The sequence below is a fragment of the Rutilus rutilus genome (assembly GCF_951802725.1).
Source record: "Rutilus rutilus genome assembly, chromosome: 9".
NCBI lineage: Eukaryota > Metazoa > Chordata > Actinopteri > Cypriniformes > Leuciscidae > Rutilus > Rutilus rutilus.
Genome location: NC_140223.1, coordinates 38,461,408 through 38,476,483, shown reverse-complemented (window position 1 = coordinate 38,476,483; position 15,076 = coordinate 38,461,408). Strand labels below are relative to the sequence as shown.

At 37.4% G+C, this 15,076-nt stretch overlaps 2 protein-coding genes across 4 annotated transcripts in view; one reads left to right on the top strand and one right to left on the bottom strand.

The window, feature by feature from the left end:
• rsrc1 (arginine/serine-rich coiled-coil 1) overlaps positions 1 to 5,873 on the bottom strand; it is a 148,626-nt gene extending 142,753 nt beyond the window's left edge. The window contains exons 1-3 of one of the 2 annotated variants that reach the window (XM_084419804.1): positions 5,706 to 5,873; positions 4,820 to 5,003; positions 2,599 to 2,721 (exon numbers count right to left, since the gene is read on the bottom strand). In XM_084419804.1, coding sequence (XP_084275930.1) covers positions 2,599 to 2,721; positions 4,820 to 4,989 — 293 coding nt within the window. In that variant the 5' untranslated portion in view covers positions 4,990 to 5,003; positions 5,706 to 5,873. The remainder of the gene's footprint in view (positions 1 to 2,598; positions 2,722 to 4,819; positions 5,004 to 5,705) is intronic. The other variant, XM_084419805.1, reaches the window with a different exon arrangement.
• A 2,031-nt stretch (positions 5,874 to 7,904) lies between these two features.
• Positions 7,905 to 13,701, top strand: shox2 (shox homeobox 2). Of its 2 annotated transcripts, none has more exons than XM_084419806.1 (5): positions 7,905 to 8,331; positions 9,346 to 9,554; positions 11,586 to 11,643; positions 11,925 to 12,013; positions 12,399 to 13,701. In XM_084419806.1, the coding sequence occupies exons 1-5, from the start codon at positions 8,082 to 8,084 to the stop codon at positions 12,690 to 12,692; spliced, it is 900 nt and encodes a 299-aa protein (XP_084275932.1). In that variant the 5' UTR covers positions 7,905 to 8,081; the 3' UTR covers positions 12,693 to 13,701. The 2 variants fall into 2 exon arrangements, with proteins under 2 accessions (XP_084275932.1, XP_084275933.1); XM_084419807.1 differs by having other exon boundaries at positions 7,993 to 8,331; positions 12,435 to 13,695.
• The last annotated feature ends 1,375 nt before the right edge of the window (positions 13,702 to 15,076 follow it).

Here is a 15,076-nt window from a genome sequence, read left to right as displayed (position 1 = left end):
TCCTTTTCAGTCTGTTTTCAAAGAGAGAAATCTTAAACTGCATCATGCCAAACATGACCTCAATAGTTAACAGTGAACAGTATGGTCACATAGCTTGCATTAAAAAGAAACCTGAGACACTAATAAATCTATTACATTTTAGGCTGTTATGACACTGGCTCAACTACTTGGTTTCCACTGCAAGTTCAGAAAACAGCTTTCACACAAACTAAACAAACCAAACTCTGACATCATACAGACTCGAATGCCAAAAGCTGTGAAAAAGCTTTCACGTTTCTTCGTCACCTAAACTTTGGGGAAAAAAAACATTTTTTTCATGTAGCAAATGCTTTTATCACGGTCAGCTTACGCTACATTTATTACAGGGCCAATCATCCAGGAGGAAGTCAAGGGTACGATGGTCATGGCCAAGAACTAGTAACCTAACAGTTATCAGCCCAGGTGATTAAACAATAATAGCTACTATTTTCAATAGTTAACTAATCAAATTATCAAATAATCTCATTCCCACAGGGTAAGAGTTAGCGTAAAATACAGGATTAAAAGCAAACTGCAACCAACAATACCTTTAATACAGTGTGGACAAAATGCTATAATCCCTGCTTATCTGTGTCAGTCTAATTAAGATATGAATGAATCATTTCCAGACTCATTTAAATGATTCCAGCATCTCTTACAGCCAAACACAAGTAAACAAAGGCTTTAGCCTCTATGTATTATGAAAGCCATCTTAACACTTCTAAAGTGTTTAACAAAACACTCCTTCATTTACACACATTTGCAATGTTAATGAAATAGCCTACCTTTAAAAACAAAAAAAGCCTACAGTTCGTATTCCTGTGAGTGTCGATGTGCACGAGAGCTTATTTTAAATAAAAAATGAAATAAACGGCTGATGGATAATTATATTTTAATTGCATTAATTCATCAACCTAAGTGCCCCCTTTTTTCTTCCAAGCTCCAAACAGGCACAAGGGCAGGCAAACGTGGACTGACCCAAGGGTGCTTGTGCCAGTGCTTAATTAATACAGACAAAAACAATAATAATCTACACTAATAACCCCTGTAATGAGTGTGAGTATCTATGTGCACAGGACAAGCAGCTGTGAGAGTGAGTGGCTCTGCGAACAGAAGGTCTTTAATGGCAACCTGTCATACGCTAATTAGCCAAGCACATGTTACCATTTGAGCCTGAATGAGGAGGAGGAGGAGGAGGAGGAGGGGGCAGAAAATCACTGTTGCTGCTGCTGATGAAGATGATGAAGATGCGGCCAACATGTTTAGATTTTAGCTAATAAAAAAGTGATTTTTTTTTCTTGCAAAGAAAATTTTACATTTTAGGAAAAAAGTATGAGATTCTGGTAGATGTTTAAATTTTTGGCCTGTTTTATCATCCACCAGTTGAAAATCATAAATATGATAGCAGCAATATTCACGTCCACAGCACAAAGAGTGCAGAATGAGGTTTAATACTTCATTCTTGCCTTAGCAAACACCATGCTTTGCATGATTGACATATATATATATATATATATATATATATATATATACATAACATATACATATATATATATATACACACACACAATACATGTCAAAAGTTTGGAAACATTACTATTTTTAATGTTTTTGAAAGAAGTTTCTTCTGCTCATCAAGCCTGCATTTATTTGATAAAAAATACAGAAAAAAAAGTAATATTGTGATATATTATTACAATTTAAAATAATTGGTTTTCAATTTATTATACTTTAAATTATCATTTATTTCTGTGATACAAAGCTGAATTTTCAGCATCATTACTCCAGTCTATCACATGATCCTTTAGAAATCATTCTAATATGATGATTCATTATCAAAGTTGGAAACAGTTCTGCTGCTTAATATTTTTTCATAACCTGTGATACTTTTTTAGGATACTTTGATGAATAAAAAGTAAAAAAAAAAAAAGAAGCAACATTTTTAAAAATAGAAATCTTTATATATACACTACTGGTCAGTAATTTGGGGTCAGTATTTTTTTTTCTTTCCTTTTTTGAAATAAATCAATACTTTTATTCAGCAAGGATGTGTTAAATTGATAAAAAGTGATAGTAAAGAAGATTTATATTATTAGAAAATATTTTTTTATTTTGAATAAATGCAGTTCTTTTTAACCTTTTATTCATCAAATATATTAGGCAGCAGAACTGTTTCCAACACTCATAATCAATCAGAATATTAGAATGATTTCTAAAGGATCATGTGATAGACTGGATGTCACATGTGACTGACACTGAAGACTGGAGTAATGATGCTGAAAATTCAGCTTTGCATCACAGGAATAATTTATTTTTAAAAGTATATTCAAAGAGAAAACTATTATTTTAAGTTGTAATAATATTTCACAATATTACTGTTTTTTTTTTCTGTTTTTTTAATCAAATAAACGCAGCCTTGATAAGCATTAGAGACTTCTTTCAAAAATATTAAAAAAAACTTTATGTTTCCAAACTTTTGACCTGTGCTGTATATATCTGAAGTCGCCTTCTCACATTCATTCCACCAGCATTAAGGAACAATTATTACCATAACTATTTATATAGTGTGCTCGTCCTTACCTCCTATTTCGACTGCGGGATTGAGATCTGTGTGACCTGTGGCTCCGCCCCTTATCTGCGCTTCGGCTCCGCCTCCTGTGAGCGGACCCTCTGGAAGAGCTGCTGTTGGAGCGCTTTCTGTGCCTGAAACATCAGTAACAAGAGTCCGTTAAACACACACACGCAGCCACAGGGTACATTCTCTGCCGCGTACTCTGTTCATCTATATTTTCAATGCTCATCAAAAAAGGTTTTCATGACAGTCAGGTGTCAGTATAAGATGTTTCAAGAGTTTAGTTTTGAAATAGGTTTCGTGAACACTGAACCACCCACCATTGCTTGGACAAACAGATAATCCCAGGCCATGCAAACCAACAGAGCAAGCCTGCAGAGCCACAGTGTTTAAAGTCTTGAGCTTCTGGCCATCAGCCAGGATGACTCTCTGCACTGTTTAGAAAGGCTGACATCACGGATATAGACCAGTCTGACTGCATTATTTTAACTAATGAACTCTATTTCTCTCTCCTCCTTCTCTCCAATGAGCTTCTGTCAACTTCCCTCTTCTCTACTCCAGCTGATAGACCAGGACTTCTTAGAGGCACTTTCAAAAGCTAAATCAAAAGCGCGAGCCCATTCCCCACATCATGAATAAATAAAATGTTTATCTAAAAACCATAATTAAATTTATTATGCATTTCTGCATCGGATGGTACCCGGCTCAGGCATCAGGCCGTCTCTCTCCGTGATTGTGTCGGCATTTGAGGACTAAGTTAACGTTAGTGCAGCTTTAGAGAGAGCGGGAAATGCATAACCCTCAAAGCATGTGGGTCAACGTCCACAGAACCTATTCCTTTATTCAGAACAACGTTAAAATGCAGATCATGCATACAATGACTTCAATACACCTTTTGTTTGATTAGCCATGTTTTAATTTTTTATTAAAATGCATGTCACTTTTTTTTTTTAAGAAAAGAGCCTCATTAAAGAAATGAAATACTTGAACAGAAAACATAAGTAATTTGGCATTGGCATCGTCTTTTATTATTTCTTGTTAAAAATATTTGAACAACTTCTTCACTGCTTATACAAGGCAAGTTTAGTTCAGACTGTAAAAAGTGGTGACAACCCTTCAAACACTGTATTAATAATTCATGATGTTTGGGTTTTACCTTGAAAATGTGTTTAAAAGTGGAAAGAGGTGTACACTCGCATTGATCCCAGGTGTAAAATACTTTTTTTTTACATAATGGCGTACATCATATTAATTTTTTAGAGTCATGAAATTTCCTCTCTAAAGGTTTTCAAAACCATATGAAATACACCCACATAGTGTGTACAGTCTGACCAAAAGAATCTGCCACTGGTCAGACTAACAGATAACCGGGGATCACAAACAGAGCGATGCTGAGAGCACAGCAGTCCACACTCTGCAGGTGAGGTTAATGAGGGCATTAAACGTCTGCATAATTACATAGATCAGGCCACTTAAAAAGAGCGAAACAGATTTACAGATGTATGTGTGGATAATGCAAACAACGGCTGATCAACAGCACTCTATTTTAGCTCCTTGACCTCCACAGACATCCTTCTTTCTGTGAGAGCAGCTCTTTCCCATCACATACATAATGGCAGCAGAGCAAGCGTCATGAATAATTGAGCTCAGGCAGACAGTGCTAAGTGACTGCATAAAGCAACGTCTGGGTTCAAGAAACTGCACGTGTCTGTTTGTTTGGGACTCATGTTCAGTTACAGAATGTAAGAGTGCAGATAGTATGAATGCAATAACAGAATGTTTCGCATCCAGCTTTGGTCCGAACGTCTAGATCACTAAGTCTGTACTGTAATGTGCTGTTGTTCACCTCATGCCTCATGTACTAGCCTGGAGCAAGCAGTTTTAACATACGGTCCGCTAACTCTGTAAATGCTCATGGTCACACAAAGCCGATCAACGCTGCAGTCTCCGAGCGATCAGTCACATTGGCCGGAGTTCTGGAACTGAGTGTGCACTTTTCCCGGGATCAGTGTGCCTGCCGAGCGACTGCCATTGACATAAACGGGGATGCTAATGGAATAACTCTGTATATAACGAAATTGTATATGACAGGTGCTTGGTCCGGGGTGAGAAATAGGAGGGCTTGTGATGTCAGGCGAACAAGAAAATCGTTTCAGAGGAAGAACAAGTCATTACATTTTGATGAAAGATTACAGGGAGAAACTTTTTATCTCATTCTTCACTGTCTACCTCCTGTCCGTGACTCTGTTTCGGTCTCTGGAGCGAGTGCGTCTCCGGGAGTGTTTGCTGCGGCTGGTCACTCTGCTTTCAGTGGAGCTGGAGGAGGAAGAGCGCTGTTTCGGTCTCCTCTTCCTCCGGCTTCGACTGTTGTCCTCACTGTCTGAGGAGTGGCGGCCCATGTTCACTCCGGTCACTGGGTTAAATGGGGAGATGGAGAGGAAAAATGTGTTGATTTTAGGACACACAAACAGTTTATCAGATATTCAGATATCAAAAATGTTTTTGTTTTTTTTACTTCTCACTACTACTACATGCTGTTACTGTGATTCAGTGGCTCAAGCAGAAGGATGAAACTTAAATTTATTAAGTTTACAGAGCTGTTTAGACCCCATTCTGAATTAAAATGCAAGTACACTCATTTAATCGAACATAAAATTCTTAATTCCTCTTATTTGAAGAAGTAATGTGAGCTGAGAAGAGCGGTAAAACATAAACACGTGATTATTTATCTGCATAGACTGTCGGTATGTCGTACCACGGCGAGAAATGTGTTTTCACGAAAATATTGCATAAGGTCTAAGGCTGTAACGTTACTAAAACCCAAACATAACCTTAAACCTAGGCGAAACTAGCGTTAGAAACGCTGCCAGGTATGGTTTTATAGGACAAATGCGAATGTGAAAACTGCGTCCCTTTACATGTCTGTGAAACGATACTAAACACTTCAATACCGAATGTTGTCAAGTCTTACTAGCTCGATTTCTTTCACATTTCCTTCCTTCCTTCCTTCCTTCTCTAACACACGTTACACAACAAACAAATAGCGCGTCTGCTAATATATTTGTACGTTTATATGTAAAATAACTGATGTTTATATCTATATGGATACTCTTACCTAGGCAACGATACACACTCCTATTGTGTCATAACAGCAACTGACAGAGCAGCGCCATGAGCCGATGAACAGACTAAAGTAAGCGATCCTGCGATCATCGATGCGCGTGCAGCCGGCAGGCATTACAAATCAAACACGATCGTCAGTCGCTTTCACCTTCTTGTCAGGGAAGCGCAAGATAAGCGTAACTGTATAAAACAAGGTAATAGCCTACAACAAATTTTATTTATTTTTTTCTCAGCGACAAGGTCGTCATAAGAAACACGATCACAAGACCTTTTTTAATTTGGTTTGTTGAGAAATTGCAGGATGAGTGAAATGTTTTGTTTAAAAAAAGGAAAAAAGACCGTAAATTTTGTCCTCAGGTTAAATTTTTGGCTAATATTTTGTCGGAATGTAGGCTATTATGGACAAGGCTTTTCAGTCGCAAGACAAAAATAAGGAAATCACAATGGTCTCTAGCCTAACTGTCAATGGGACATAAATTAGAAAAGAAAAAATGTGTATTGGTGAAGGTAGAGATGGTTTGTCTCAAATGTTGAAGGTAAAAGCTCTCGACTACCTACACAAAATGCTTTTTAAATAAAGTCAAACTGAATAGTATTTAAATAGTTCAGTCCCTTTTGAAGACACAAACGCTCACACCAAATTAAAGATTTGAAGATTAACCTAATCATTCAAAATATTGCTCACTCAACCTACAAGCCAACATATTACAAGAATGTACAATTGCCTCGAAACTGCAACCTTTTAGATACAAACACACTGATAGGCATAGCACGTTACTTAACATTTAGGCTATTTTTTTTTTTTTTTTTTTTTTTAATGAAATGTAGGCCTATTATAATTTTATGAAGATTAGCCTATTATTATCATTATGAGGCTGGCGTGTATGAGATGGGTGAAATGCTTAAAAGTATTTATTTTCTGCTGCGTTTTGAATAATATCGAATGCGTGGATGCTCAAGCCTCGAAGAATAGTGTTACATAAATATGAAGTAAGAGTAATATAGCCTACCCTACAAGATAAATATTATTATTATTTATTTTTTTATGATGTAGCCTAATTATTAAAGGTGAGGTGATGACAAAGGTGTATTCTGTGATTTGACAATTAAAAGCGTGTAGTTTTGTATCTCATTTAGCCTACCGCGTTATTTACCATCTTAGCCTACTTTTTATTATTATTATTATTCGCTATCGATCCCCAAAAAGCTACATTTAGCCTATTTACTTAAACGGCTACAATTGTTATGCAAATATGCAACAACTTTAAATAGCAATAAAGCAGCATAGAATAAAAGTGCAATTCATCATTAGAATGATTATGATTATCCTTTGATAGCTGAAATATTAATTATAAATTTTTTTAAATAGGCTAAATATTTCTTTAATGCTGTGCGACATTGTGAATAAACACAACAAGCGTAAATACAGTTAAAGCTTTTCGAATACGAGGCTATTTAATAAAAAGCTGCTGTAGGTCAGGAATATGTAAAAGCCTGTAGGCTAATAGGCTACACTTGTAAATTGTTCAAATTGGTCATCTGGATTCTCTTTAAATGATTCCGATTCAAGGTGTTCGTTCTTCATATTATCATTAAATTCATAACTAGCCTATCACTAAAAAAAAGCGTTAATTATGCAAGACGACTCTCATTCATAATATCATTACATTAATTATCAATTGTATAAAACAGACTGTTAAAATAATTAGCCCGCAAAAAGCCTGCAGCGGTTTTCTGTGAAGATGAAATTTCGATTTCTCTTCTACAAGTGAATTGTGGGCCAAAACGCAATTCTTAACGATGCGTGTGTCACTTCCATGATCACAAAGTGCATATTTTCTCTTTGCTCTTCTCGTCTTCCAGCTCAGATCAAAGAGTTGCCGAATAAGATGTGCCCTTTACAGTAGTTTCAGACCATCATCATCCTCATCATCACGCCTGGTGTTTCCAAACTCTAACCAGTCCAGCTTAATGACATTAATTTGCTCCTCTTGTCAATCTTAGCCAATAGCAAGCACGGACGGGTGATGTGGATCTGAAGGACAGATAAGGTCGTCTCCCCCCCCCCCCCCCCCCCCCCCCCCCCCCTCTATGGGAAGGAAGGGGCTCGTGGAGAGGGAAGGTAACGCGCGCGGATCAAGGGGCAGAGACGCTTCGCTAAGTATAAATAGTGTGACTTCAATAGTGAATCGGCAGCAAGTCTGTACAGTCCGCAACAAGAGGAATTGTGAAAGATCTCCTCGCATCATCTCGCATTCAGGCCGATAGAGAGAGAGAGAGAGAGCACTGTTGATGTCTTATATGGTAGACTGCTGAGGATCTAAAGGGAAGAGTGTGTTTTTTCTTCTTCTTCTTCTTGGGTGCAGTGATGGAAGAACTTACCGCGTTTGTCTCCAAGTCGTTTGATCAGAAAGTGAAGGAAAAGAAGGAAGTGATCACGTACCGGGAGGTGCTGGAGACCGGGTCTGGGAGGAACAGAGAGAGCCTGTCGGTGGAGCCGGGGCGCGAGGAGGGGAACAGTATCACGCGGAGCTCCGTGCGCTCGTCGCCGGCCAGAGACGCGGACATGCTCGCGTCCGAGAGGAGCAGAGACTCGAGCAGTCCCAAACTTACAGACGGTGAGGGTGCTTTCTGTGACATTTCTCATGAAAATCATGTAATCACGCTGGTTCTTTTTCATAGGCCTATCTCTGTATTTTAAGGTTTATAATTTCGCTTTCGATAGCATTTATATAGGCTATTTTTTTTTTTTTTTTTAAAGTTACATTGATTTAACCCAAACTACACGAAGCGTGACATAATAATTTGACAGGTACCACTGTCATTATATGTCTGGAGCAGCCTGAAAAACAAAAGTGCCGAGAATAAATCAAAAGTTCTCCATTGATAAAATTGAGCGCTAGATAGTTGCATGTGGGCCTATATTTTAATTAATATTGTTTGCAAATATTGTTTGTAGCTATAGGCTTGAAATAATTACAGATTGTTCTTTAGATAACAATCTAGACGGATACAATATAAATGTAGGCTCCCCGTACAGCCTGCTTCTGTAAACTACTGCTAAACAGAAAAAGAAATGACAGTAAAAAACAAAGAATGTGCAGTTTATTATAACTGAAGACACACTGAAGGCCTATAATTCATCAAGTCTGAAACTTAAAATAATATCAAAACATACAGCCACAATAACATAATACAAATAAAATAATCATAATCATAATAATAATAATATGAATTAGCCTACAGATCATTTCGATTAAACGTATAGCCTACTTATTATTTGTTCCTTTAGATATAATTGTGAACATGTTGTTTTGGATTTTCACATTTGAATAGAGGTTAATTATTATTTTGACAGCAGGGATTTTCATTCAGCTATACGTTAATCGTTGTCTTTATTGATTTCATTTTCGTAACATTGACCGGTTTTGCCAGGTTGTTCATTTTAACGTGCAAAAAGGATAATATTCCTGTCATAAGCATCCGGTGCAGAGAGAGAATCTCCATGCATATGTATAGTGTGTAAATAATTAAAGAGCTGTGTGTAGGACAAAACATCCGTGACCGACATCAGTGGGCAAAAACTGCCCTCGCTTCACATCACTGGATCAAGCGTTCGTTTCTGTTTTCAGGGAACACAGATATGAAAGAACGCAAAGAGGATTGTAAGCCGCTGGAGGATGAGACACAGACTAAAATCAAGCAGAGAAGGAGTCGGACTAACTTTACCCTTGAGCAGCTGAATGAGCTGGAGAGACTGTTCGATGAAACACACTATCCGGACGCGTTCATGAGAGAGGAGCTGAGCCAGAGACTCGGGCTGTCGGAGGCCAGGGTGCAGGTCAGACCCAGTGTGTGTGTGTGTGTGTGTGCTGTCATGTGCGCTGTGTGTATGGAAAGACACTTCATATGTGTGTGTGCTGTCATGTGCGCATGTAGTGGCAGTGATGGTTTCCCTTGCGAGAGACGAAATCATTTCGATTAGTGCTAATGTTAACCGTAACAGGCCGAATGCAATTACATATTAAGTGCAAAATAATGACCTGCTAATGAATAAATAAATAAATATATATATACATATATATGGCCACACTTTATTTTACAGTGTCCTTGTTACACATGTTAGCATACTGTTGTAATAATTATAAATTATGCATAATTACATGTAACAAACCCTAAATCAAACCCCAATTCTAACCCTATAATAGTACATGTAGGCTAGTTAATTATTATTATTCAGTACTAAATTGCATAATTACACTGTAACAGGGACACATTAAAATAAAGTGTATCCTTATTTGTATACATATATATATAATGCCTAATGACAAAATATATGCCTAATGACACATGTGCAATATATATATATATATAGTGCACGTGTCATTAGGCATATATTCAATACACAGGAATTAAACTATGCTATGAATGTAATGACACAGCAACTTTAACACTGCTCAATAATGTAGCGTTTTATTATTATTATTATTATTTATTTAAGCATTAAAAATGTAAATGGAATTTGAAATAGGATCCATGAATAAAATGTTTTTTAAAATGTTACATGGACACTCTTTCTGGCGATATTGTAGTTCCTGTTTACAAAAGTAAAATTAGATATCAGCTCATAGGATAGGCTATGTGTCGAACGGAGGGATGAAATTGTTGAAAATAAAAGTGCTAATAATCCGCTTAAATAAGCGCCGCTGTGCTATAATGAACAGAACAATGAACAGAACTGATTCCGTGATTCGCGCGCATTGGCCCTGCAGGCAACATCTGTAGTGTGCTTTTTAGGATGGGGAAGACCATCTGCACAGAAACATAATATATGTGTAACAAGAGACGAGCGACCGAGCCGAATAATGACATTCAACATAGACATTGGCTCTGCTGTGATTGATCAGGGAAGAAAAAAAAAACAATATCTTATTTCATTCTCTTTTATCTATTCATTCCTTGGGTGGGGATATAAAATTCACTCTTTGAATACATTGGTCCTTTTTAAAAATGGGCTCAAAAGACCTCCCTGGAAAAAGTTAAACCATCGTCTCTCTTTGGGATCTTACCAAAAGGCATTGTCCCAAGCAAGGCCTGCGGATTTACATAAATTATCTATCATTTTTACCCAAATAAAGATCTGATGCTCTTTTCATATTCAGTATTCACAGACAAGGCCACACCACTGGCTCAAAGGATATACACCCATTTTAACGGATGAAGTCATAATGTCCAGGCCATTTCATTATTTATAATCGTGTTTCCACGTTCACTTACAGCAGAATATTATGCAAATGCAATGTCGATCGCTGCGTTGTTATGGTGAAACAAAATTAATAAACAACGCAATGAAACTGCGCGTGATTCAAAACAGATGCAGAACACACAATCATTTCCAAATCTCTAATGCCCATGACATGGCTATATGGGAAACAAAAACCAAAAAATGTAACAAACTTTCTCTCGGATATAGGCAATTAATGCCCCAATTTTTGCCCACCCCTGACATTACAATCGTCCCATGCTGGGTGTTTGCTATGAAAGGATCAGTTCGCTTCTGGGACTCTAATCCCTGGATAGATCCAACCATTGGAGAAAGACGATATTTTATGGCACTATTTCAAATGCATGACATCAAGATTCTGTTTCTTTCCGATTGTTTAACATTTGAACAAATCTGTTTGTTTTGTGGTTAGTTGGCCGCGCCGCTCGTTATAACGATATAATAATAATTAAAATGTGCGGTTACGCATTATGAATATTTTAGAAGGTCCTCCTTAGGGATACAGAGTTTTACTGAGACTGTTGTCATTTTGGGAGGATGTACACATGCCCTCACCAACAGCTGTCAATCAATGTCTTCTGCTTTCAGGTTTGGTTTCAGAACCGACGGGCCAAATGCAGAAAGCAGGAAAACCAGTTACATAAAGGTGCGCTGAATTTAAACACAATAAACAAACAAATCAACAATTCATTTTGGTTTTCTGTTTTGCTTTAATACATTTTTTAAATAGCTACAATTTACTTTTTTATATATACTTTTACTTCATATATTTTAATATACGTTTATTTAATATATTTTCATATAATATAATCTACGTTGTGCCTAATGTGTATTTACTGTGAAATATCAAATCTAGTAGTTCGTGCAGTCTCTCGTTTGCCTAGCTAAAGTGGCCCGTAAAGAAAACTCGATGTCACTATTTTTCAGGGGTTCTCATCGGAGCGGCGAGTCAGTTTGAAGCGTGTCGCGTCGCTCCATATGTCAACGTGGGAGCTCTGCGCATGCCATTCCAGCAGGCAAGTTACCCTGAACACAGAGGCGTCCCAAGACTTTATACAGTGTCTGTGGGTCCTTTATGGCGCACTGCACACTCAAATACCTCTCTTTGTTATTGCTATATTGCATTGTCAGCATAAGAGAGAAATTTGTCTTTGACGAAGAATATAGCCTATGTTATTCCATAAAGACGAGATGAGAATTGTCTGTTTGCTTTATGGATTTGAATCGTATTCAGGGGAGCATATAGTTACCAAAACAATGGAATGGTGTCCGAATGATTTTTTTTATTTATTATGATAAATAGCCTAAATGCAATTGATCCAGTGCCCAGTAACAGCTCTGCATAGAGTCTCTCTTAAGTTAATGTGTTTCTCCCCTCTCTTCCCACCCGTGCGTCCATAGGATAGTCATCTCAACGTGCCGCCCTTCTCCTTTCAGGTGCAGGCTCAGCTGCAGCTGGACAGCGCCGTGGCCCACGCGCACCATCACCTGCACTCACACCTGGCGGCGCACGCGCCATACATGATGTTTCCCGCGCCGCCGTTCGGGCTGCCGCTCGCGACGCTCGCGGCGGAATCCGCGTCAGCAGCTTCGGTGGTCGCGGCGGCAGCGGCCGCGAAAACCACCAACAAAAACTCGAGCATCGCGGATCTGAGACTGAAGGCGAAAAAACACGCCGCGGCGCTGGGACTGTGACGTCACAAACAAAGCATCGCGCGCAACGGTGGCTTGTTGAAGCGAACAACAGAAAAACACATTATTTATGTTTTCTTGTGAAGGACACGCGAGGGGGGAAAAGGATAGGCTATTTATAAGAACACAAACTGTGAAGTGGACAACTTTACGTGGATCTTTTCATGGATGGAAGGATGCGAACAACTACAAAATGTTGAACTTTGACTGAACTTTTGCAGAAAAAGCTGAATCTGAATATAATGATATAAAGCAGCTGGGACGATTGTTCGGCTGTTTGTGTGACAACGCCAACATTTCTGCTTTAATTCTACGTTATTAGTAAATAATGAAAATAAAGAGGCTGGCCTCGTTTTATTTGAAACAAAGTTTCTCTGTGGATATTTGTGAAATATTACAGAAATCACTTTTGTTGCCAAACATGAAAACTCCAGTGTGGAACATGCGTTTCTGTCCTCACGGATAATAACACGAGATTTAAGTTCGAGTTTATGCTCTTTGGTTTCTGAAGCGAAATAAATGAACATTAAATGAAATGACGATCATTCCTTTACTTATTAATAATTACTGAGTGTATTGTGAATATAATAATCAAATATCAGGTAATTATTCAATGGAGAGTTCCAATTGCATTGATGCCCAATTCGTATGAACACACATCAGGCTTTTATTCTCGGTGTATAAATCAAATTCAGGTAATAGACTAATATTGATATGGTACGGGCACATGTAAAATACCTATGTTAATACCAACAAAAATGATTTTGGTTGTTTTATGCTTCATCGAGGCATTGTGGGAGCACTCTGGATTTTCATTGCTGTTTTTTTTTCCCTTCATCTCTTTCTCAGTGTGTAAAACCATGTGAATCTCTAAATGTATGTTTTATAAGGGTTATAAAAGCATCGACTGCGGGCACTCATTTTTATGATATCTCTGATTTGATCATGACTGTGAAACCTGAGCTCACCTAAACACCGTGTTTTCGATTCATAAAATAAATGTCAAGAACTGTAGCATCTGTGTCATCATACTATATACGTACCTATTCGTTTTATTTCATTTTTAATGTAATGGATACATACGTTTAAACAGACGTTTGCACTTTATTCTTGTAAAATTGGACTGACGCTGGCGGTGTCTCTTAAATTATAAATTGTAAATAGCCTAATTAAAACATTTTGTTTGGATGATTATGTTGTATATGTTAAGCATTATATTATTATAGAAGATTATTTAAAAATGTTGTCAAAAATCAATTAGCCCATATATATGAATATGTAAAAACACGTTACATAGGGGGAAAAACATTTGTCATAAAATCACACGGACCTCTCTCAGAAATATATGGAGCTGACCTTTGTAGCAAACACTTATTCTACACTCTTAAAAATAAAGGTTCTTTATTGGCATTGATGGTTCCATGAAGAGCCTTTAACATCCATGGAACCTTTACGTTCCACAAAAGGTTCTTTCTTTAGATTATTCAAATGATCTTCACACTAAGAAAAAAAAAAAAAAAAAAAAAAGAACGGTTTACTAAAAGGTTCTTTGTGGAACCAAAAAAAGAGAGGTTCTCCTATGACATCACTGTGGGAAAAAACAACAACTTTTGGAACCTTTATTTTTTAGAGTGTACAGTGGAAAAAATACTTAAGAAAAAAAGGAAACCAAAAAATAAAATAATTAAAGGAATACATATTTTAATATATATTTGGTCATTTTGTTTGTTTCCAAAGCCAAACTAATGGTGAAAAATAAATTACTAAAATGTAATAAATTAATTAAAAAACATATTGACTTGCATTTGCATGTGTAAAATGGACCGTACCTTTATAAATGGCACATCACTCGCAGTCTTCTGTAGAGATCTAAAACGGTTCTCTTGAGAATTGGATAAATACCAAACGCCATCTCTTATCGTGAATAACCTGTCTGCTCAGTTTACTGTCTGGACACAAAGCACAATGTTTTGGCCTATTAATTAATCCTGCTTTAACAAACGCGTGTATAACGAGGGCTTGTGTCTCCAGCGCGGGTTGGACTCGGACGCCAGTGCTATTGAATTATTGATTCCTGTTACTGTCTAGTTCAGACAAACTTGTGAATGCATGGGGATCGTACAGTACAGAGGGCGAAAGGTGGGTATTAAAAATTAGCGCTTCGCTCCAATGCGGATACATTTCTCAGCGTTTTTGGACATTGAGCATTGGATATCATTTTTTTTCTTCCACAAACGCACAGCAGTTTTCTTAGTAAGTGAGAGTCACCAAACCATGCTAGGCTATGACCTTGAACTTGAGCTAGAAAAGTGATTTGAAGATTAAGTGAATTCAATTAGAGACCTATACTGCCAAAAAGCACTTTAACAAATTGCACAGTAAATATG

Bases quoted from the DNA above. Each gene is read 5' to 3' on its own strand.
- shox2 (XM_084419806.1), top strand. From the start codon at position 8,082: ATGGAAGAACTTACCGCGTTTGTCTCCAAGTCGTTTGATCAGAAAGTG. The intron at 8,332-9,345 runs GTGAGGGTGCTT...TTCTGTTTTCAG, and splicing joins CAGTCCCAAACTTACAGACG to GGAACACAGATATGAAAGAA. The intron at 9,555-11,585 runs GTCAGACCCAGT...TTCTGCTTTCAG, and splicing joins TGTCGGAGGCCAGGGTGCAG to GTTTGGTTTCAGAACCGACG.